General features: G+C 43.7%; 1 protein-coding gene across 4 annotated transcripts in view; it reads right to left on the reverse strand.

Annotated features, from left to right (window-relative positions):
* Window positions 1–23,380, reverse strand: part of KATNAL2 (katanin catalytic subunit A1 like 2) — a 38,429-nt gene extending 15,049 nt beyond the window's left edge. For 2 of the 4 annotated variants that reach the window (XM_051642499.1, XM_051642498.1), the window contains exons 1-11: window positions 21,201–21,272; window positions 14,592–14,662; window positions 14,034–14,200; window positions 10,900–10,939; window positions 9,854–9,977; window positions 9,024–9,119; window positions 8,073–8,171; window positions 7,249–7,326; window positions 4,365–4,463; window positions 3,763–3,826; window positions 2,056–2,174 (exon numbers count right to left, since the gene is read on the reverse strand). In XM_051642499.1, coding sequence (XP_051498459.1) covers window positions 2,056–2,174; window positions 3,763–3,826; window positions 4,365–4,463; window positions 7,249–7,326; window positions 8,073–8,171; window positions 9,024–9,119; window positions 9,854–9,977; window positions 10,900–10,939; window positions 14,034–14,200; window positions 14,592–14,662; window positions 21,201–21,203 — 960 coding nt within the window. In that variant the 5' untranslated portion in view covers window positions 21,204–21,272. Of the gene's footprint in view, window positions 1–2,055; window positions 2,175–3,762; window positions 3,827–4,364; window positions 4,464–7,248; window positions 7,327–8,072; window positions 8,172–9,023; window positions 9,120–9,853; window positions 9,978–10,899; window positions 10,940–14,033; window positions 14,201–14,591; window positions 14,663–21,200; window positions 21,273–23,303 lie in introns of those variants that run through there. The other 2 variants (XM_051642501.1, XM_051642500.1) reach the window with 2 other exon arrangements.
* Window positions 23,381–23,743: the final 363 nt, after the last annotated feature.

Raw genomic sequence — 23,743 nt, forward strand, 5'->3', positions numbered from 1 at the left:
AATCCTATCAGAGTACCCTGAGAATAATGGGATAGAAGAAAATGATCCATCAGAGGATGCCGGGAAATCCTAAATTCATATCAGAGATTAAACAGCCCTCTTTTGTTGTGGCTGCATTTGTAGGATTTTTTAAATAAGGATTTGAGAAAAAAAACAAAACAACAACACCTAAAAGTCAGCTGACCCACAATGAGAGAAAATGGACTGATTCTCTTGGTAAGAATCAAGAAGTTCTTTTGTTTTTCCTGCTGAAAACAAACATAAACTGCTTGAACAATCCAGATTAAAAAATGCAACATTAATCTGACACCAAAAAAAATCTGGGTCTGCCCTTTTTGAGAAAGATGTCTCATCTGTTTTTCTGTGAAGGTGGAGAGACATTTTAGCCATAAGAACATACTGTTGTTCTTCTCCAGTGAAGTGCTCTTTGACTTTTAAAATAAGTATCACTAACAACATATGTTAATCCAGATTTCTGTTTTAATCTGAGCACTTAAACCCCCCCAAATTTCAATAGAGAGATATTCTTTTCTACCCTTTGGATATGAAACACAGGGTTGAAATTATTTGCCCAGAATCACAAGTAGTTCATGACCAGTCTACAGTTGTACTACAAATCTAAAATAGAAAATCACACCAATGCAGCTGAGAAGTGAGGAAACAGGATGAGGGAACATTCCTCCAAATGAGCAGAAAACCCACAATATACTTCACACAGCTTCAGGAAACTCCTGCACCAGCCTCAGGATAGGATATAAATTATATCCTATAAATAGGATGTAAATTCACACCATGCTTTTCTTAAGAGCTGTCCACAGTCTTATCTTATTTCTGGATTCTCCCAAAAACTCAACTAAGGGTGAAATTCAATATCACTGCAAATACTCCAGCTTGTTCACAAAAAACCTTTTGGCTCAAGGTGTCAAAAACCAGCCTGTCCCATCCCTACTCCTGACAGAAGGGCAACTGCTAGGAAGTCACTGAGACAGATGTCAAGAGGATCAAGAGCACAGGAGGTGAATGTCAGGAGAAAAATGTGTCATTTTAAAGGACAAAGGCCACACGAGGAATAATGATGTTGCAGACATTGTCTACATTTCAGGAGAGTTGGGGTGTTCAGCCTGGAGAAGAGAAGGCTCCAGGGAGACCTTAGAGCACCTTCCAGTGCCTGAAGGGGCTCCAGGAAAGCTGGGGAGGGACTTGGGACAAGGGCAGGGAGGGATGGGATGTGGGATAATGGCTTTAAGCTGGAAGAGGGGAGATTTAGGTTGGACATGAGGAAGAAATTCTTTGCTGTGAGGGTGGTGAGACCCTGGCCCAGGTTGTCCAGAGAAGCTGTGGCTGCCCCATCCCTGGCAGTGTTGAAGGGCAGGTTGGATGGGGCTTGGAGCAAACTGGTCTGGTGGGAGTTGTCCCTGCCCATGCAGGGGGGTTAGGACCGGGTGATCTTTAAGGTCCCTTCCAATCCAAAGCATTCTGGGATTCTATGATTCTATGCCTGCTGCTTGCTTGTCAAGATGTAAAAATACATCTATCCACTTACCATCAAACTATCTTCCTTCCAACAACATGACATCTGCATTTGACTGTAAGATCTTTGTGACAAGGGAATTTTTTGCCAATTCTGTGCCCTGAAGACTAAGAATAGTAAGGAATTTGGGAATCCAAGTAGCATATTGTAGGGAACCCAAGAGCCAATCCTTGCAGAATGAAGCACTTTGAAGGGGTTACTAAGCAAACACTGCAGTTAGGAACTCTGCTGGCTTGTCTCTTATTAAGTGAGTCAGAAATCTTTGCTGCCTTCAGGAATCTGCTTCATCTTACAGAACTAAAATTCCACAGGAAGAATCCATTGTGAGGCTTCTGCAGCAGAGCTGTTATTCCCATTTTAAGAACTGGATATTAACAGAGTTACATGCTTTGTCCAAGACTGGAAAGATTCTGAGTATCTCAGGAACACTGACTTTCCAGGACTGTATTAAACTTCAGAATTTTATTATAAATATATATATATATATATAATTAACTTATAATGAATAAAATAGTAATTCTTACCCGGACAAGTTTTTCTGAATCACCCCTCCACTTGCTGACAATGGTTGATGCTGATATGTTGAAAAAGGTTGTGTTGCATTCTGTGGCAACAGCCTTAGCAAGCAAAGTTTTCCCAGTACCTACAAACAACAGCATTGAAGAAATTCACTCTCTAAAGAAATGATGTGCAGATGTTTGAATAATTCCCCTCTTCAGACACACTAAAGCAGAAAAAATCATAGAATCACTGAATGGTTTGGATGGGGAGGGACCTTTCAAGGCCATCTGCAACTAGACCAGGTTGGTCAGAGCCCCATCCAACCTGACCTGGAATGTTTCCAGGAATGGGGCATCTAAATAGTCACAGGAACAGATGGAGTGTAGTGCAGTGACAGCTTTTGCAGCCTGACTCAGGCAGTGCCCTTTGTCCCTTCCCAGCCTCACTCATGGTGGTTGTGCTGGTGTCAAAGCAGAGCAGAGGGAGCAGTGAAGTTGTGCTGACAAGGACACCAGCTAGAACAGCAGTGGGCAAAGCTTCCTCCCCATTTCCAAAACACAGAAGAAACAAGAGAGAAAGAGAGAAAGAGAGAAAAGAAAGAAGAAAGAAAGAAGACCCTCCTTGCAGTACTGTGTTCAGTTCTGGAGCCCCCAGCACAGGAAGGACATGGAGCTGCTGGAGAGAGTCCAGAGGAGGCCCCGGAGATGCTGGGAGGGCTGGAGCAGCTCTGCTCTGGAGACAGGCTGGGAGAGTTGGGGTGTTCAGCCTGGAGAAGAGAAGGCTCCAGGGAGACCTTAGAGCACCTTCCAGTGCTTGAAGGGGCTCCAGGAAAGCTGGGGAGGGACTTGGGACAAGGGCAGGGAGGGAGAGGACAAGGGGAAAGGGTTTCCAGCTGAAAGAGGGGAGATTGAGATGAGATATTAGGAAGAAGTTATTCACTGTGAGGGTGGTGAGAGGTTAAGGTGCTTTCCATCTCAAACCATTATTCTGTGGTTTTAATGTTGTATTTTTTACAAAATGCAGCTCACTGGGAAACATCATCTCTCTGAGACATCACAAATTAATAATCTAATACTAAAAAAATCAGCCAGAAATGCAAACCACTTTGTATTGGATTGGTTTTGAACTGGTTTCAAACTGGAAGACGAGAGATTTAAGTTAGACATTCAGAATAAAGTATTTCTTCTGAGAGAAGTGAGACCCTGGCCCAGGTTGCCCAGGGAAGCTGTGGCTGCCCCATCCCTGGAAGTGTTGAAGGGCAGGTTGGATGGGGCTTGGAGCAACCTGGTCTGGTGGGAGGTGTCCCTGCTCATGCAGGGGGGTTGGAACTAGATGATCTTTAAGGTCCCTTCTAACCCAAACCAGTCTTTCATTTTATGACATTTTCATTCAGAAGGTGAGTCCATGTCAGATTTATTCACATTTTGTAAGATCAGGCCAAGCCAAACTTCATTAATATAGCTCAAGCTGAGTAAAAACAGAGGCATAACATGAGGTCTCTCTCCTCTGAACGCTTGGAGCAAGTATGATTTTTTTGAATATTCAAGTGCAGAAACAGCCAAGGCTTGTGAGAAAGGCAAATGGTCAGGTTTGATCACCCACAATTGTCTCCTTTCATTTCACCTTCCAGAACTTGTTTTTTACCAACAGATTTGATCTAATTACTGATTTACCTGTGGGACAAAAGCAGAAGTGATAAAAAAATGGATATGGTATAAAGCCCTTCATACCTGGTGGTCCATACAGCAATAATCCTTTCCAAGGAGACAGAATGCCTGTAAACAGCTGGGGGTACTGAGAAAAACAAAATACAATAATTCAGGTATTAAAAATGTATCACCTATAACAAAATGCAAAGGACTCTAATCCCTACCCCACTCCTCCTAATGCATTCAGGAAGCCTAAGAAATTTGAAGAGAGGGGGATAAAAAGCCCTCCAAAACAATGTAATATACATGGTCTGAGTGCTGAGAAAAATACTGTAGTTAGCATTTGAAACCTGTTTTAAGTGAATTTTTCAAATGCAGTTGGTTTGACGTGGTCTCCTAGAAGTCATCTTCCATTGAGTTAATACAGGCCAAGTCCAGCACCTCTTACATTACTGTAAGTGCCAAAGAACAGGACCCAATGCTTACAATTTCAATATTGAAAGACCATTTTTCTAGAGAAGAATGCATCTGGCACTGCCAGATGGAAGAGAAACCACACCAGTTCTAACAAGGACTGCCTACAAAAGCCCTGACGCAGTAAGAACACCAAAACACTGCTGTAAGGACAAGGAAAATGCTAACAAGCCCAGGGCTTGTTTTCTGAAACCTGTTTAGCTCCTTACCCTTATGGGATAAACCACTGCTTCCTTGACTAGCCTTTTAGCTGCATCCAGTCCAATGATATCATCCCACTTCACGTTGGGATTATGGAGATAAATGTCCTGCAACACAGATAGCATCTTGTTAGCAAAACTTCTGCACCAGGATAACCACCTCTGGCAAAGTAAATCAGCTCAGTTAAAAAGTAACGGTGCCACTGAGTGATACAAACTTTTGTTTCTCCCCACCTGCTTCCTTTCCTCATAAGAGGAAACCATACAAGGAAAACACATCTACAGAAGTGTCTATAGAAGTTCTATAGAATGCCCTTAGTTTCGCCAGGAGCAGGTGCACTGCCAAGTGTATATGCTGAGCAGATTTGCTTCCCACTTCTCTGCTTCTGTGTGATGGAATTAGTAGCCAGCTACAACATGAAGAGCCACTGGATGTTTTGGTGGTGGCCAAAGAAGGTGGAAGGTGGCCAAACACTGGAACAGGCTTCCTAGAGAGGCAGTCAATGCCCTGAGCCTGTCAGTGTTTTAAGAGGCATTTGGACAATGCCCTTAACAACAGGCTCTAACTTTTGGCCAGCCCTGAGTTGGTCAGGCAGATGGACTAGATGATCATTGCAGGTCCCTTCCAACTGAAACTTCTATTCTATCCTATTAAAAAAAAATGTGTAAGCCATAGGAGCAACATGTTTGCTCTCTGCAACTGGAGAGGAGGTTGGAGCCAAGGGGTCGGTCTCTTCTCCCAAGGAACAAGTGTTGGGATAAGAGGAAATGGGCTCAGGTTGTCCCAGGGGAGGTTGAGATTGGATATTAGAAAAAAAATCTTCACTGAAAGGGTAAGTAAACACCGGAATGGGCTTTCCAGGCAGGTGGCTGAATCCCCACATGCTTGAAGGTGTTTAAGAGACGTGTAGATGTGGTGCTGAGAGACATGGTTTAAGCATTGGACTTGGTAGAGTTGGGTTATGGTTGGACTTGATGATCTTAAGGGGCTTTTCCAACCAGAACAATTCTGTGATTCTGTGTTGGCTCATATTTACATCCACCTTCTGAAAACCTGCAACCAAAGCAGCCTGATAATTAAAATTATGTCTTAGTCTTTGAGTTCCAACACCCTTTGACAGTCACTCTCCAGTGCATTTCTCTTACCTCTTTTTTGAACATGCTTATTCTATAGCAATGAGTTCCACAGCTTAACCATACAAAAAGTGAAAACACTTTCATTTGTTTTAAACTTGATGCTCAGGAACTTTATGGCTGTGCCTATTACTTTTATTATTACTTACAAGTAACAGTGAAAAATTGCTATTTACTCCATACTATGCAAGATTTTATATACTGCAAGAAACTCTATAATTAGTCTATGCCCTGAAGCACTCACTGAATTAATTTCATTTCATTCATCAAACTTCCCAAATACTGTCTGAATCTTTCCATTTGCCTTGGTGATATTTGGTGGCGTCACATTCCAGAAACTAACTGTTCTGCAGAAAATACCATATTCTCAGTACAAATCCTTGGGTTAAATTCTGCTCTCCAATAAGGACAGGCAGTCCCCAGAGACTGAAGAAAAAGTATTTGCTTGGGTCTGAGGGGAAAATTTGACTTAATACAGTTAGAACAATTATTTATATAGAGTAGATTACACTTTCCCCTTCTATTAACAGCAAATTAGGATAAATCAGGTTTATGATATTAAGTAGAGACTTCGTGTTTCCAAATTAAATTAGATTGTGTTGTGAAACAGATACCACAAGCTATTTATTTTTATTGATTTACACAGTGTTGATTACCACAGCAACTAGAAACACACCAGCACAATATAAAGAAACGTATCATAATGAAGGCTAAAGGAACCCTACTGCTTTTTGCTAAAGTAGCAGCAAGAAAACACTATTTTAAAGGTTCACCATAAATTAAAAACCAGACAGGAATGGAAATGATAATGAGGATGTTCTTACTTTAGGGTTGGAAATCTCCTAGACTTCAGTTGTACTAAACTGCAAATGCAAAACTTGCAGGCCAAGAATTTGGGCTATGAAAATCAGTCAGCAAAAGTCTTCCAGGCTTTTTTAAACAACTGATTTTAAGTACATGGGAGCAAGAGCTGATACCATTTCTGACGCTTATACCCAGAAAGAGCCACAACACTATAAAATACTGTGATCCTATGAAGCCTTTTGGGATTTGGGAGGTGATGCATGCAATGCATTTACCTGCTTCATAGCCCAGGGCTTGTTTGATAGGTTGCACCTCGACCCATGAGTGAAATGGAAAGATGGTGCCAATGCTGGGGTTCTTCCCAGGTGCCAAAGTGCCCATCTGGGAAGAATTCCCAGGCTGCCCTGGGATATGGTGTTATTGCTGCTGCTCCTGCAGTCCTGTGTTGGCATGAGGGGAGGGCAAGAGCCTCCAGTGAGTAACAGCATCTGTCAACTGCACCAAGCAAGAAAAGAATGTGGGAGTATCAGTGTCTGATGATTTTGGCACATGGTATCTGGTGGATAAACTCAAGATATTGCTGCAATAGTGCCACACTGAATACATCCATAAATCCCCCCTTGTTGTTGTTGTTTTTTTTTTCCAGAGAAGTATTGCACATTTTCTGTAGCAAGAAGAACAAAGGGAAAAGCTACAAGTCTTGTGGGTATAGCATGATTAGATTATGTGTTTCCCACTAGAAATGAATAGCCTTAATTACTTTCTCCCATTGTGTATCAGAAAGAAACATCATTACATGTAAATAAATGACTTGTTGGGAGCTGCATGATAAGAAAAACAGCTTGCACATGCAAGAATAAACACCATCAGTGGCAGCAACAAGAAACAAGCAGTGTTCTCAGGTGACAAAGACAAGTAAGATCTCTACACAACAGAAATGGAGCTCTGATCTTACTTTGCTTACAACTGTTGCAAGTTCTCTCATCTCACCAGTCATGCCAATAAAAGCACTAAGGGGTTTCAACAGTCGTTCCTAAAAAGGACAAACAGAAGTTCTTGTCAGAGTTAAATTATTTGTAAACAGATGAACTACAGAATAGTTTCAAAAAACCTCATACATGGTAATAACATCAATGTTTAAAGCTGTAAAAATGGGGATAATCACAAAGATTTTGAAGTAAGCCACATTTGCAGTAACTCATCTTTTCCCCTGACAGAATCTAATCCTGAATTAACATGAAAGCCAGCAGCTCTCCTGTTGCACACGTGGTCCTACACATGCCCTACACAGATTAAGAGGAGTGAGAAATGGAAACATGGCTCACCTCTGTTCCATACTCTGTTCTGAATGTCTCTTCCAGTGTAGCAGTGGGTGCAGGGGCACTGAGGAAGCCAGATGTGCTGTCCTAAACACTGTGGCTTATGTCAAGGAGTGATTGCTGTAAATTTTCTATCTCAACCATCTAAACTCATCTTGTCTCAGCTGAGATGAACACTAAATAATCTACTGAATTCAAAGGAAGCAGAATTTCGCCCTCAGATGCTCTGTAGGTTTCTGCAATTATTTTGTTTTGTGACTCCTAAGGTACTATTTGCGTTTATTGTATTGTTCAAAGAGTAAAGAACTGTCCACAAATTGTCCACAAGAGAAATAAATACACCACCCAGAAATCTAAGCCCTCTTTAGCACATGGAGACAGCATCATTGTGGTATTTTATTTTGCTCCTGGTTATACAAAACTGGTGTTCATTGGACAGAAATATAAACAAAACACTTACTGAAGGATCTGGGTCACAGCTAAGGCTGTTCAGGGCTATTCCATATGATGATCCTTTGACAGCATCCTGAATCATCTCATGGAAGTCAATTATTTGGCCCTAAATGGAGGAAATAAAGTTGTGAATAATCTTATCTCCTCCTAAAGGAGGAAATAATGTGTTACCAGGGTGGTAGCTCTTCTGTTAAATCTGCATTGGGCTGAGTTTTGCTTGCCATTACAGCAATGGATTTCCTTTCTGTACATGCAGTCCTAAACACTACAAAATCTGACCACAGAATCTGTGGTAGCAATGAGAAAAGAATAAACAACTCCTCAGTCATGGCAACAAGTTAACTGCAGAGCCTCTTCTCATCTCATTCAGGAATTTGAAATTTATCTTCAATTGTTGCTATTACCACTGGGTTTTAAAAACAGAAATATTTTTCCTTCTTGACATCATTTGATACAGTATTTAATGGAAGCAGAGCCTCCTAAGGAAAGAATTACCACCCAAATCATAGAATCATTAAGGTTGGAAAAGACCTCTAAGATCCTCAAGTCCAACCATCAACCCAACACCACCATGCCAACTAAACCATGCCCTGAAGTGCTGCATCCACAAGTTTTTTTAACAGCTCCAGGAATGGTGACTCCACCACTTCCCTGGACAGCCAGTTCCAGTGCCTGACCACTCTTCCAGTAAAGAAACTTTTCCTAATGTCCAATCTGAACGTCCCCTGGTGCAACTTCCTCTCTCCCCTGGAGCCCATTTCCTCTCATTCTATCACTGGTTAGGAGGGAGAAGAAACTGACCCCCATAAAACTGACCCTTCAGTTAATTATACAGGAACATTTTATATAAAAATGGACAGAAAAAGCTCACAGTTATATGATATTTGTGAAAAACTTTCATGTGTTTTTTTCTACAGGCACATTTCTATCTTAAATCACACACTAGCTTTCCACCAACCCTTCTTGGATGAGCGCTGTCTCCTGCAGTTCTGTTGACTGCTGAGATGGTTAAGCCAAAGTCATACTCCTCCAGAGAACCTGCACTGTCATTGTTCTACAGAAAGAAATGAGTTTTAAAACAGGTTTGTTGCCAAGTAGATGAGCTGCAGATATCCAGTTAGGGGTATCTTCCCACCTCTTCACTCACACCCATGTGAGCTGTATCACGGAAGTTCATAGAATCATTGAATGGTTTGGGTTGCAAGGGACCTTAAAGATCATCCAGTTCCAACCCCCCTGCATGGGCAGGGACACCTCCCACCAGCCCAGGTTGCTCCAAGCCCCATCCAACCTGCCCTTCAACACTGGGCCAGTGTCTCACCACCCTCACAGCAAAGAATTTTCTCCTAATATTTCACCTAAATCTCCCTTAAGAAAGAGGAAAGAGAAAGGAAATTTAACGGGAAACACAACATGGAAAACCACAGAGCCAAATTACTGCCTCCATCTCTAACACCTTATGCCCTGTGAAGACACAACTGACACAAGACTTTCTATTTGGTTGATTTGTCTTGCTTTCTGGCACTACCGGGTGAATTTACTGGTATTAATGGGAAAACTGGTTGCTTTCAGCATAGGCTGGACTATTTGACTCCTTTTCCTCTAATTTTTGCCTGTGACTTGATCCCCAGCTCCCAACCAGAAAGCATATTCTCCTGAAGTCTTGCCTTAATAATCTTTACATTACATAATTAGTAAAAACTCGCATTCTCTTGCTGCCTAAAGTCTCTCACAGTAAACCCACATTAATTTCACCTGTAAAAATGCTAAGATAAAACATGTTTAAACCTGTTTGGGGCTCTCCTTGGTGGATAATTTTAATTCTGTTTTGCTCCCAGGTGAAGTTTTTGACAATGGTCGTTGCACTGCCTGATGTTTGAGCCTTGGGAGATTATGAGAAGAACTTGCTGCCCTAGTATTAAAAAAAATGTATCTTGAAAAGCATTCACAACTTTTTTTTTTTTTTTCTCCTCCTTCAAAATACCAAAAGATTAAAAGGCAGAGTTTTCAAATAAAGCAGTCTGGAGGTAACTTTACTCCCACTGAAATTACGGCATCAATTTCAATAATATAATTATAGAATCACAGAATCTCACAGACTGGTTTGGGTTGGAAGGGACCTTAAAGATCATCTAGTTCCACCCCCCCTGCATGGGCAGCGACACCTCCCACCAGACCAGGTTGCTCCAAGCCCCATCCAACCTGCCCTTCAACACTGCCAGGGATGGGGCAGCCACAGCTTCTCTGGGCAACCTGGGTCAGGGTCTCACCTCTTTCAGTTTAAAACCATTCCCCCTTGTCCTCTCCCTCCCTGCCCTTGTCCCAAGTCCCTCCCCAGCTTTCCTGGAGCCCCTTCAGGCACTGGAAGGTGCTCTAAGGTCTCCCTGGAGCCTTCTCTTCTTCAGACTGAACACCCCAACTCTCCCAGCCTGTCTCCAGAGCAGAGCTGCTCCAGCCCTGCCAGCATCTCCGGGGCCTCCTCTGGACTCTCTCCAGCAGCTCCATGTCCTTCCTGTGCTGGGGACCCCAGTACTGCACACAGTTCTCCAGGTGGGGTCTCCCAGCAAAGTTCAATGCTTACTGCTTTCAAACACATCCCACTACCTTAGCCACACTACAGAAATTTTGTAAATTGCCTGCATCTCCATTTGGGAAAGAAGCCTTTATTTTCCTCTAATAGATGCAGAAAAATTCACCACACAGCCAGCAACTTGATTCTAAGTTTTAGCAATTCCTTTGGTATCAGAACATTATTTTAACCACACAGCACATTGCTTTTATAGCAATAAATTGTCCAGCCAGAAACACACCCTCCCCCCCCCAATTTTTCATACCTTCTTGGTCTTCCCCCAGTCTTCAGCTGTTTATTTTCTGCTGTGGTAAAAATTAATATTAAAATGGAAAATAAATATTAAAAGGGCCACTTGATATACCCCCCCGCCAAAAAAAATATATATTTTTGAGCATACATTAATGACCTTGGAAATAACAATGCATAAACAGGAAGAGAATTAATACAAGAAATGCAAGCCTGCAAAAAATTTGTGAAAACAAACTGAAATTGGAGAGACCGGTTTGGGTTCAGGCTTGTTAAATTTTAGGTTCACTCAGTCTTTGGTCTCCTTGCTTACATTTTGAAACCACTGTAATTTTCACAGTTAAATGGTCACTACCAGAAATTAGATTAAGCATAATGAATTAATTTAATATAAGACACAGGAAGATTATTTAATACTAATAATTATTTCATTGCTGAAATGGGAAATATGAATTTGCCTTCTTCATCACATTAATTTTATCATGCTCAACTTACCAAGACATCATAAATGTCACATTGCAATGGTGGTAATCAAACCATGTTTTTGGACTTATATACAAAAACTTAGGGTTTGGACTTATATAATTTGAAAAAATATCTATCAAAAAAAGCTTATTTCAGAAAATGTCCAGCTCACAAAGCCCAGATGTGATCTCATAAAACCAAGGGCTTGAATCATATAAGCTTAGAGTCATAGAACTGTTTGGGTTGGAAAAGACCTTCAAGAGCATCCAGTCCAACCATTCCCCCAGCTCTGCCAAGGCCACCCCTGCCCCATGTCCCTCAGCACCACATCTACACGGCTTGGAAACCCCTCCAGGGATGGGGACTCCAGCCCTGCTCTGGGCAGCCTGGGCCAGGGCCTGACAACCCTTGCCAGCAAGAAATGCTGCCCAAGATCCCATCTCAGCCTCCCCTGGCACCACTGCAGCCCATCTCCTCTTGTCCCATCCCTTGTTCCTGGGGAGCAGAGCCCGACCCCCCTGGCTCCAACCTCCTCTCAGGCAGCTGCAGAGCCAGCAGGTCTCCCCTCAGCCTCCTTTGCTCCAGGCTGGACACCCCCAGCTCCCTCAGCTGCTCCTCCTCACACTTGTGCTCCAGCCCCTTCCCCAGCTCCCTTGCTCTTCAGGACAATAATATTTGGATTTGTTTTATATCTGGACCAAATTCTTCTCTCCATCCCCAGATCTTATAGAAATGCATATTTCTATGTATTGAAACTTCATTGAGAAAAATTAAGAGACCTACGCTCCCAATTTCGCAGCACTGGTGAGGCCACACCTGGAGTGTTGTGTCCAGTTATGGGCACCTCAATTCAAGACAGATCTCGAGGTGCCGGAGTGGACAGAGGAGGGCAACGAAGCTGGTGAAGGGCTGAGAGAATAAATGTTATGAAGAATGCTTGAAGGAGCTGGGAATGTTTAGTTTGAGGAAGAGGAGGCTGAGGGGAGACCTCATCAGTCTCTACAACTACCTGAAAGGTCATTGTAGAGAGGTTGGTGCTGGTCTCTCCTCACAGGTAATTAGGGACAGAACAAGAGGGAATGGCTTCAAGCTGTAACAGGTTTAGACTGGACATTAGGAACAATTTCTTCACAGAAAGAGTGGTCAGACACTGGAACAGGCTGCCCAGGGAGGTGGTGGAGTCACCATCCTTGGATGTGTTTAAGGGTCATTTGGATGTGGTGTTGGTGGATATGGTTGAGGAGAGAACTTTGTAGAGCAGGGATGATGGTTGGACTCGGTGATCCCAAGGGGCTTTTCCAGCCTGAACAGTTCTATGATTCTATGGTTCTATTATCAGACCAATGGCACAATCTAAGGGAGGTGGGAAACTACCAGGCTGGAGCTTCGCAAGAGAGACACAAGCAGGAAGGAGGCTGCTTATGCTTCACGGAAAAATGATCACACAACCCTGCCAGCCTGATTTCCCTTACCCAAGCCCAGAATGCCCCAGGTTTGAGTAGCTTTACTGACCCAAAAATGGGTACTGAGAGCTTCTAAGTGTCTCAGAATGGCTATTTGGAAACTGCTTGTTCACTTGGATCATGGATCAAGTCTTAGTTGCCACACAGTTTGTGTATGATGTGACAAATGCTTTGTAATACATTTTCCTTCTTGACTCCTAAGAAATCCCTTTGGTTTTGTCCTGCAAGGCTGCTCCTCTTTGTTCTAACACCAATCAATAAGTTCTAGTCATAAACCCATTTTTCATGTAGATAATGTTTGCTTCCAGCCAGTAATGATCTTCTGCATCACTGTGAATGTCATTATGACTTGTAGCTTTAGTATCTTTCAAAATCATCTCACCTATACAAGTGATTTTATTATATTTATATAATGTTTCATTTACCAGTGATTTCAAAGTTGCTGGCAATCATATGAAATGATGACAACTGCTCAGAGACATTCCCAGGCTAATCATCCCCTGCTCTAATGATTATATTTTTCTTACAGAACAGGCAGAGATGTTGATGTTTCCTGCACTCTCCAAGCTCTTCATAACTGACTCTTAAACAGTTGTTCTTATTGTTTCTAGACATTACATTTTGTGCTCAAGTACAAAACCATTCAGGCTCTCAGAGTCATAACAAAACATTTGTGTTCTGATTTGCCTCATTCTTTATCATTCATTTGTACCTCAGACTTTAAGTCCTTTGGAGCAAATAAATCTATTGACTTCTAGTATACAAAACTATGCAAAACAAATGGTTAATGAAACTACTGGTGATAAACTTCTAAGCACTAGTTTGGATGAGCTAATATATAATATTTCATTTAAGTGGTTTATTTTAGTGTAAAAATTAAAACCAAAATAGAACAGATGTAGTATTCTCTACTCAGGAGAAGAAAGTGAATATATCCATGACATAACACTTTCTGCTTGAATGGCATTGCCCAATATCAAAATGTTTTTTTTAAGAAAGAAAAATATCACGCTCCTTCCTCTGTATAAAGAGACAAGGAAGAGCAGAAGGTCTCAAAGCTCCATCTCTCAATTCTTATGTCCTATGTGCTAGAACTGTATCTCTGTAAGAGATTTCAGACATTAAATGCTGACATACACGAGACGGGCAGTGAGCATAACAGGTAAACACACAATTTAGGCTTTGGAAACAAAAGCTTTCTTTTTGGAGCACAGCCACGTACCTGTGTCCAGGACCTTTTTGGTAATTTTAGGATACTTTTGGAATTTCACAAAGTAATAGCTTTCATATTCCATCAAAATCGTCTCAAGGTCAACGTTGTCACAAACTTCAAAGCCACGTAAACTTAATCTTGTCTCTTGTTCCAAAGCATTTGCAGCATCGACATACCTAGTCATTTAAAAACCAACAAAGATCAAAAACTAGAGTTACCATCTTACTCTGATTTTTGAGAGAAAAAGCAACCAATAGCATTAGTAAGTGTATGGTATTTTTAACCTGTCCACAACTCTGTTCATTATGAAAGCATAAACTCTATTTCAAAACCCTTTGCTGATTGCTCTGCAGTGTTTTTAAATCATACAGGACATTTTTGTTCCAGAAACTGAAACAATTCAGCAAAGTAAACTGCCAAGATATGTAACAGTAGTTTATCTCTTTCTCACATCAAACCAAAGGGCCATGCTGTCTATCCACCCAAAAGACGACAGAAGGACACATTATGGGAGGTCAGACACACACAAACTCACAAATGTAGAGCACTATTATTTTAAAAACATACCCTTCCTCCATTAAATAATGCAAAATTAGAATGAGGAGATTTTTTCGACGAGCTTCTGTTCGCATCTCATCCTGTGAATTAAGACAGAACTCTAGATCAAATGTAATATTCCCTTTATTGCTGTAAACAGCATCAAACATAGCCTGTGGAAACAAGCAAATTAAGACAACAGCATGTAAGAACTGTAAAACAACTCAGTGTTAATAAACAGAAGGAAAGTGGTTTTCAGTATAGTTTTTCTTACCCATTATCAGGGCTACTGGATGGGTATAGGAGAGAAAATAATTTTTGAGGTTGAAAAAAAAAAATAATCACGTACTTCCCTCATTATGGTTATGGATCTCCAATGTGCTCAGGCTGCTGGGAATTTCAGAGCAGGACTCTTGCAGACTTGAGGCACAGTGTCTCCAAGGGCTGTGCATGGAAACCTTGTGCTCCACCACAGCTTGGTTCCTTCCTCTACAAACTAGAAACCTGTTTTGTGAGTACTTGGAGAAGAGGGGATGGAGAACAGGTCTGGGATCTGCACAACTACGCTACAAGGCCAGCTCTTAACACTGTTGGCACCTCCCATTTCATGGGCCTTGATATTTAAACATAAGAAAGACAGAGAGCACCTGAAAAATTAGAAATCTGGGATTACACCAGACTTGCCCGATTTTAACAGAGTAACCAAAGTCAGGTCTCAACATGCAGAGATGTCAATATGGTATCAGTCTTACAGACTTCTTCACACAGATTGATGAGCCCAAAGTCATTTACAAATAGTTCAGTGGCAAAACCAAAGCAGAGTAAAACATCTTTGCCATCATTCAGTGAAGCTCCATCCAAGGGAGCATGCAGTGCACTACTGAGTATAGCAAAAGGGGCAGTGGAAAAGGAGCTCTTGTAGGATTTTGGAGTAAAGACTTACTCTGATGAAATGTGCCATATATACGAGTGCCCACAGACAAATCCTAAGACTTTGAGGTCATAACAGAAATTGCTACAAGGAAAGCTCTAGAAATCAGCATATTCATAGAAGGATACAATCGTGGAATGCCAGGTTGGAAGGGACCTCAAGGATCACCTGGTCCAAGCTTTGTAGGTACTACTCTAGTTTATAACAGGCTCAGCACCCTGTCAAGCTGAGGCTTAAAACTGTCCAATGTGGAGGAATCTGCCACTTCCCTTGGGAGACTATTCCAATGTTTCACTGTCCTCATGGTGAAAAATTTACCTCTTGTGTCCAATCAGAATCTCCCCAGGAGCAACTTGTGCCCATGACCCCTTGTCTTTTCCATGTGACTCCTTGCAAATAGAGTCTCCATCTTCTTGGTAGCCACCCTTTAAGTACTGAAACATGGTGATAAGGTCTTCCCTAAGCCTTCTCTTCTCAAGGCTGAACAAACCCAGTTTTCTCAGACTCTCCTCATACAGCAGGTCCCCCAGCCCTCTGATCATCCTTGTGGCCCTTCTCTGCACCCTCTCCAGCCTGTCCCTTCCTTTGTGTAGAGCGGGGACCAGAACTGAAGGCAATACTCCAGGTGTGGTCTGACAAGTAGAGTGGGATGATGACTTCTTGATCTCTGCTGGTGATGCCCTTGTTGATGCAGCCCAGCATCCTGCTGGTTTCTTTGCCCTCCAGCACTGTGCACTCATGATGAGCCTGTTATCCACCCAGACCCCCAGGTCCCTTTCCACAGGGCTGCTCTCCAGCCAGGTGGATCCCAGTCTGAACTGCACTCCTGGGTTATGTGTTCCCAGGTGCCAAACTTTACACTTCTCCCTGTTGAACTTCATAAGGTTCCTGCTAGCTCACTCCTCCAGCCTGTCCAGGTCATCCTGGAGGGTGACTCTCCCTTCTGTCAACCTCTCCACTCATCTTGGTGTCATCAGCAAAATTCTTCAGGGTGATCTTGATCCCAACATCAAGGTCACTTAAACAGCATTGGGCCCAATATCAACCCCTGAGGGACCCCACTTGTGACCAGTTGTCAGTTTGAGGAGGAACTATTTACTATCATCCTCTGGGTATTGACTGTGATCTGCCTCATTGGGATTTGAAGCTGGGACCACAGGAAAGGCAGGTATGGCCAAACTCACTTTTAGCCAAATAAACATCTGCTTTTCTCTTTTAGGATGCTGGCATTTAGCACTGGGAGTTGGACTTGATGATACTTATGGGTCCCTTCCAACTTGAGATATTATCATTCTGATAACTGATGAGGACCTAGTGTGAGCATCTACTTATGGCACTTATTCAGTGGATGGGAGAAAAAGAAGAATCATAGAATCATTTTGCTTGGAAAATCCCTTTAAAATAATTAAGTCCAACCATTCCCCCAGCACTGCCAAGGCCACCACTAGCCCATGTCCCTCAGCAACACATCTACACAGCTTGGAAACCTCTCCAGGGGTGGGGACTGTATTTTCTGTTGCTTGCACAGCACATATATATTGCTGGTCATGTTGCACTATAGCGCATACACAGACTCCCACTTCCACCCCAAATTTCCCTGCCCCATCAAACAGTGCCTGCATCCATCCCCTAGAGAAAGCCTAGTCCATGTGTTTACTGCAAGGCCTGCAGGAGACAAACCCACAAATCTTTGTATCTTCAGACTGGAAACAGAATCCCAGCATTTGTAGCAATGACTGTCTGCTGCTCTCTGCCAGTGCCTGGCACACAAACAAGCCAAATAATTACAACTGACCAGCCTTATGTTTTTAACTCCCTAAAGATTCATAAAAGACACGGGGAAAGAACATTACGCTTTAATTCCTGGTCTCTTGGAAGGAAGCATCATTATAATAGACTGTGGGTGCTGAAGAATCATTTATTCCTACAAGCAAAGGTGCTTTCAGGTGGTGCAATGTACTGCAAAACCAACTCACCTCTTTAGTGTGCCTTTCCTTTTTCAGATTAAACCTATCTGCTCCCTCTGCACTGTGCACAGCAGTGGATATCACACAGCATTCTGCTGCTAATCTCCATACTTGAGATAAAACTATAGCTGTTTGAGCTATTTTAAAATTAATACCTCCCCGTGTGTTTGTCAACCTGTAAAAAGTACCGGGTAGAGCAGACAAAAGGTCACCCAGTATGGCAGATACTGTCTGGGTTGTTTGCTTCAGACGTGGGGCCATCTAGTGACATAACTAGGAAAGGCCTGGGGTTTGCTTTTCACTAACGGGTAATTTTTATTTCACCTATTAATAAAAAGATTGCTAGAATCTTCATTCTGATTTTCTAGATTAAAAAAAACAAACTGGCTGGGGAAAAAGGAAGAACCCATACCCCACTTCTAGCCTGAACTACCTTTGATATTCTCTTGAGAAAGTTACACCAACACAAAATCATAACATCATGGAATGGTTTGGGTTGCAAGGGACCTTAAAGATCATCCAGATCCAACCCCCCTGCATGGGCAGGGACACCTCCCACCAGACCAGGTTGCTCCAAGCCCCATCCAACCTGCCCTTCAACACTGCCAGGGATGGGGCAGCCACAGCTTCTCTGGGCAACATGGAGCCAGTCTCTCACCACCCTCACAGCAAAGAATTTCTTCCTCATGTCTCACCTAAATCTCCCCTCTTCCAGTTTAAAGCCATTCCCCCTTCATCCCGTCCTTCCCTGCCCTTGTCCCAAGTCCCTCCCCAGCTTTCCTGGAGCCCCTTCAGGCACTGGAAGGTGCTCTAAGGTCTCCCTGGAGCCTTCTCTTCTCCAGGCTGAAAAAACTCCAACTCTCCCAGCCTGTCTCCATAGAAGTGCTCTGCTCCTGAGTCCATAAGGAAGCTACAGTACTGTCTGCCTTTCATTGGTGGTACAGAGATGATTTTTCTAAACCTTTTAGGGAGGAAGAATGCTGTGCAAATGCTTGGTAGATCAGTAACTCCTGAAGGAAGTAGAGAATTTCCTGAGAGGTGCTGCAAGAAGAAATGAACCAATGCTGAGAAATGTCATAAGCAAAGAGAAAACATTGACACTCTGGGATGAAAGCATATTTTCCTTCTTATAGTTTTGAGGTGTTAGGAAAACAGATTTCGAATTATGGATCTTTTACAATTTCTCCTGGATGATCTGAATCTTGCAAAAGAGGCTTGGTGGTGCAAGAACGAAGTTGGAGTAATCTCTTTCTGGGAGTCCCACTTGTTCATTTTTTTTAAATCCAACCACTCCTTCTGCTTCCTGCTGAGAAAAATTAACTCTTGTCTTTGCCCCCATCTCAAAAGGCAAGACCACAGCTATCTCGGCATATTTAAACACAGTGTGAGAACACCATGGTTGCCACAGAAGACAAACACATCAAATGTTTCATGTCTGAATACATACATTAATACTATGATGAGAGAGGAACTGCATCTGCCTGATGAACTGACAGGGCTCACAATGCATGCTTGGAACCCTCCTTGGAAAGAATTTGTGTTCCACTGTGTCTTCCACTATTGTTCATCCTAGCAGGTCACTTCTGCTATCCCTGAAGGTGTTTTAAGTTGTGGTATAAATAGTGATACAGTGATGGGCAGCATCTCAAATATTCTAAGTGGAGACTTGCTTTGGGTGTGCATTGTGTCTGTGTAGGAGCAGCACACTTCAACCCTAATATGGCAGTCTTCTTCTTGTGCTGAGCTAGCAGAAGAAAAAGAGAAAATGTGCATCAAAAAAGAGCCCCATCTAAAAATCACAGGACAGCTTAGGCTGAAAGGTTCATTTTTGTCTTCAGCTCATGTTCACATGAATGCAAAAAAGCAATGGTTAATTTGGCAAGTCTGACATCTGCTCCAAGAAAAGTAACTAAGCTGTTAATCAGTTGATCAACTGACCAAGACTTGCATTAGATAGGATCTGAAACACAGAATAGAGGTATCAAAATCTCTAATCCCAGCTCTGTGAAGCTACTATGAAACAAAAATTAAAGACCTTTCAACCTGTGTGTGTTACCAAATCATAAATCTTGTGAGTCAGCGGGGGATGAGCCATTGCTTTCTTGACCAACCCCACAAAGCCAGGTCTCCATGCATTTCATCAGTCTTGTTCTACCACGTACCCTTTCCAAGAGACTGATGAACCTCTGCATGTCTTGGTGCCACCAGCAGCTTTAGCTGTACACAAACAGCTCTCTGCCCATGCTGGCCTCCTTCCCTGAACTCCAGTTTATTCTCTAGGCACTCACACCCACTGCAAATATGTCCACAGAACAATGATGCCTGCCACTGTACAGACAGAGACTAACACTGCCCAGGACTTCTGCAGTGTTTAGAGAAGAAATGGTAAATTTTCCACAGCATGAAAAAATAGGAGTACTGACAAGTGCAAAGTTACTTAAAATTCAGTTTAGCTTTACAGTGATTTAGCCTTCCTGCTTAATTAGTATTTAGAATTGCATGTTGTTTATAGCCACTGGTAGCTCAATAGATGCTTAAGTGTTTAAAGTTTAATAAGCTTCCATTCTTAAAACAAAAAATGTATGTAATTAGATTTTCGATTACTATAGGGGATTTTGGGGCTAATGCCATTAATAAAACTTAAAGGCACTTAAGTGTGATCTTGTTTTAAAAACTAAATAGTTGAGCACTTAGCTAATTAGCTCCAACACTTGTAGTGCACTTTCTTTATTTCTGGCTTAACAAAAGAGTGGTATGTATGACTTTCTTTGAGCTGTTTAAAATTAAACTCTATTAGAGTCATGCATCTTTAACTGCAACTGTTTGTTTAGTCACTTCCATGCCTTACACTAAAATGCATTTACATTCTAAATCAAGCTAGCCTCTTGTGTAATTCCATCAAATTAATGGACCTGCTAAAAGATTAATTTAACCCCATGATGTTTCATTATCATTTAATCCCATGTTTCTGCATGACTTTATTGAATAGCAAGAAGAAAAAAAGCTACAGAGAAGTCACAGTCTGAGGAGCTTGGAAGTAACAACTATTCTGCTGTATTGACATGCCCTTGTCACATCCACCTGGGGCAGCCAGAGAGTTCAGAGGGATCCGTGACCAGGAATTCAGACAAGAGGCAAGTGCATCTCTCTGTAATCAGACATGGAAAGACCTGATGGTAACACACACTCAGTGTGTCTCTCCCCTCTCTTTGCTCTGGGATGCCAGGACAGCTGCCAAGCGTGGGGTTCCTCAGGATTAAGCTGGCACCCCGTGCCAGGAGAGAGGAGCTGAGCCATGATGGACTTGTCCCTTTTCCCTCCCCCCTACACCACCCTGTACCCCCACAGCTTTCCCTCTTCCCTACCACTTTGCATGCTGTATTTCCAGCCTTGCCAGGAGTTTTAGAAGGCTGATGTCAAATTACTGTTCAGCTTGCTGGCATAACTATTTTTGAGAAACAGAGAAGGGAAATGGTGAGTTTTAAACAATGTATGACCTGGCTGCCATTGAATAGAATTTCCCAGCAGGAAGAGAAGGTACTTCTTTACTCTCTTCTCTTCCAAGTTACACAAGCCTGCTGCATACAACAGAGTTGGCCAAGTTTCTCAGAGATAAACAAAGAGCTTCCATAATTAAGGACATAATTAGGGCAAGCTCACCACAGAAGTGATGGCTGCCCTAGTAGCAACACTAGGATGCATCCCAGAGGTGTTATGTTTAAAATCTAAATATTTTGTTACCATTTGTGTTTGGAAAACAGAAAGCTTCCAGCTTTTGCCCCCCAATGCATGCCCTCTTCTGTTAACTCCTGCTCCAAGGCTAAGGGCCTCTCACAGATCACTGTCACCTCCCTCCTTCAACAGGAAGGCTGCTGAAGCCAGGTTTCACTCTGCCAAGACTTCCGTGATTTGAAGAGATGTGTGTCATGAACAGAAAAAAAATGGACACAAAATATGGTGAATTACTAAACAATACCAAATAAGGATGCTGAATTTACAAACTAATCGGTAAGAATTAAGTCTCCCACTCATTTGTATGAATCTGCACAGCCCTACTGCAGTTCAGAATAATGTTGCTTGCCAAGGTTTACAGAACAAACACAGGAAATATTCAACAATTAAAACCAGTGAAATGCCTCCTCACATATTTATTGGATTGTACAACTTCACTGGGTAGCTGTGAACAGCATATAATTGTCATGCATTTAGGATTTTTTTTAAAACCCTTTTTCCCAAAACTGGGGAAACAGAATTAATAATAATTTCCATACTATATGAATTACAGATAGGGACAGGACTGGGCAAGTAGGAATTCCAGGAATCCTTTAGGGCTACAAATTAAAGATTTAGCACCCAAACTTCTAGATACTGCATTGGAATACTGGAATTCAGAAAACAGGAATCAAGTATCTAGGCTCCCTCTACAGAAGTCAAGAACCTTATAGCAAGAATAAAAAACATCCCCTTGACAACTTCACGTTGTTCACTAGCCACTGACTGGCTGAAACAAAGCAGGCTCCAGACTTCTGCCCCTCTGCAGAATATGAACACTTCCCTCTACCCTATACCCAAAATACAAACTCTGAGCCATCACATCCATCCTGCTGCCAAAAACCTAAGGAAAATTCAATTTACAAAGCAAACTTAGCTCAGGGGTGAAGAGTTCCTAAGCTCCAGCTCCCATTCCCACAAATATGTATGCATTTAGCAGTCAAAATTAGTCCTGGGACGATGGCAACCCAAATCCCTACTGGTGGGGTTACAAATTAGACCCATTTTCCTCTTGCTTCCCTTCTGCACGTTGTTTCAATACTACTCCTTAGGGTGCCCTTCTCAGTGGCTGGGATCTGGATCCACTCTGGGGCTCACAGAGACTGTGCTGGATTCCTAGACAAATATATAATGTACAGTAGGAGGCTGAAACGAGCTAAAACTCAGTCTGACAACCCCTCCTGAAAGTTTTTTGTGAGGAAATCCTCCCCTGCCCACGTCCAGTGTGAACAGGGATCCGTTCCCTGCACAGCACCCAGCACCTCTCTGGGTGCAGCCTGTGTTACTCCAGATGAATCTGAGCAGCAGATGGAAGCAAAAGAACGGGTTCAGAAACTCGGCAACGATTTTGCAGTTTCTGGGCTTCCCGGAGCTCCGTGGGTTGGAGACGAGGTGGGACAATTTATGGGAAAAGGGAGTGGATGGAGGAGAAGGGCCGTGGGGAGCAGGGGTTGGGAACTGCCTCCTTTCGGTGTCCCTGCTCCCGCGGGGCAGGGAGGGGGGCTGTGGGGAGCAGGGGCTGGGAATTGCCTCCTTTCGGTGTGGGGAGCAGGGGCTGGGAATTGCCTCCTTTCGGTGTGGGGGTGTGGGGAGCAGGGGCTGGGAATTGCCTCCCTGCGGTGTGGGGAGCAGGGGCTGGGAATTGCCTCCTTTCGGTGTGGGGCTGTGGGGAGCAGGGGTTGGGAATTGCCTCCCTTCGGTGTGGGGCTGTGGGGAGCAGGGGTTGGGAATTGCCTCCTTTCGGTGTGGGGAGCAGGGGTTGGGAATTGCCTCCTTTCGGTGTGGGGAGCAGGGGTTGGGAATTGCCTCCCTTCGGTGTCCCTGCTCCCGCGGGGCAGGGAGAGGGGCTGTGGGGAGCAGGCCCCGAGGAGCCGGCCGGACAAGCAGCACTTCGCGCCTGCCAAGGGCAGCGAAACGAGGCTGGGGGGCCCGCGGGAAGCCCCCAGGCCTGAGGAGAGCCGGCAGAACCGACACCCCGGTAACCCCCAGGGCCTCAGGCCCGGCCCACACCCCTTCCTTCCCCGCCCCCCCCATTCCCATAGCAACGGGGACGCTCGGCCGCCCGGCTCTCACCGCCTCCCTCGCCTGGTAGGTGGTTCTCAGCATCTGGCAGGAGAGCTCCATGGCGGTGGGGGCCACGGGTGGGCCCGGACACGGGTGGGCCCGGACACGGGTGGGCCCGGACACGGGTGGGCCCGGACACGGGTGGGCCCGGCCGCTCGCCCTGCCCTGCCCCTCCGGCCGGGGCCCCTCACGGCAGCGGGCGCCGTCAGGGAGAGAGAGAGACCCGCCCCCTCCCTCGGACAGCCAATCCAGACGCCGGAGGGTGGAAGATTGGCCGAAGAGCTGCCCAATCAGGAGCGGGATCTGGGCGGTGCTTACAAGCTGAGCCAATGGCGGTTGAGGGGCTGCCAGGTGCTGGCCAATCGGCGGCGCGCTCACCTGAGCGCGGCGCGCCGTGAGGGCGGCCGAGCTGCTCCCACCCCGCCTGACCCCAACCAACCCAAACCAGC

The sequence above is a fragment of the Apus apus genome, chromosome Z, assembly GCF_020740795.1.
Source record: "Apus apus isolate bApuApu2 chromosome Z, bApuApu2.pri.cur, whole genome shotgun sequence".
Classification (NCBI taxonomy): Eukaryota; Metazoa; Chordata; class Aves; order Apodiformes; family Apodidae; genus Apus; species Apus apus.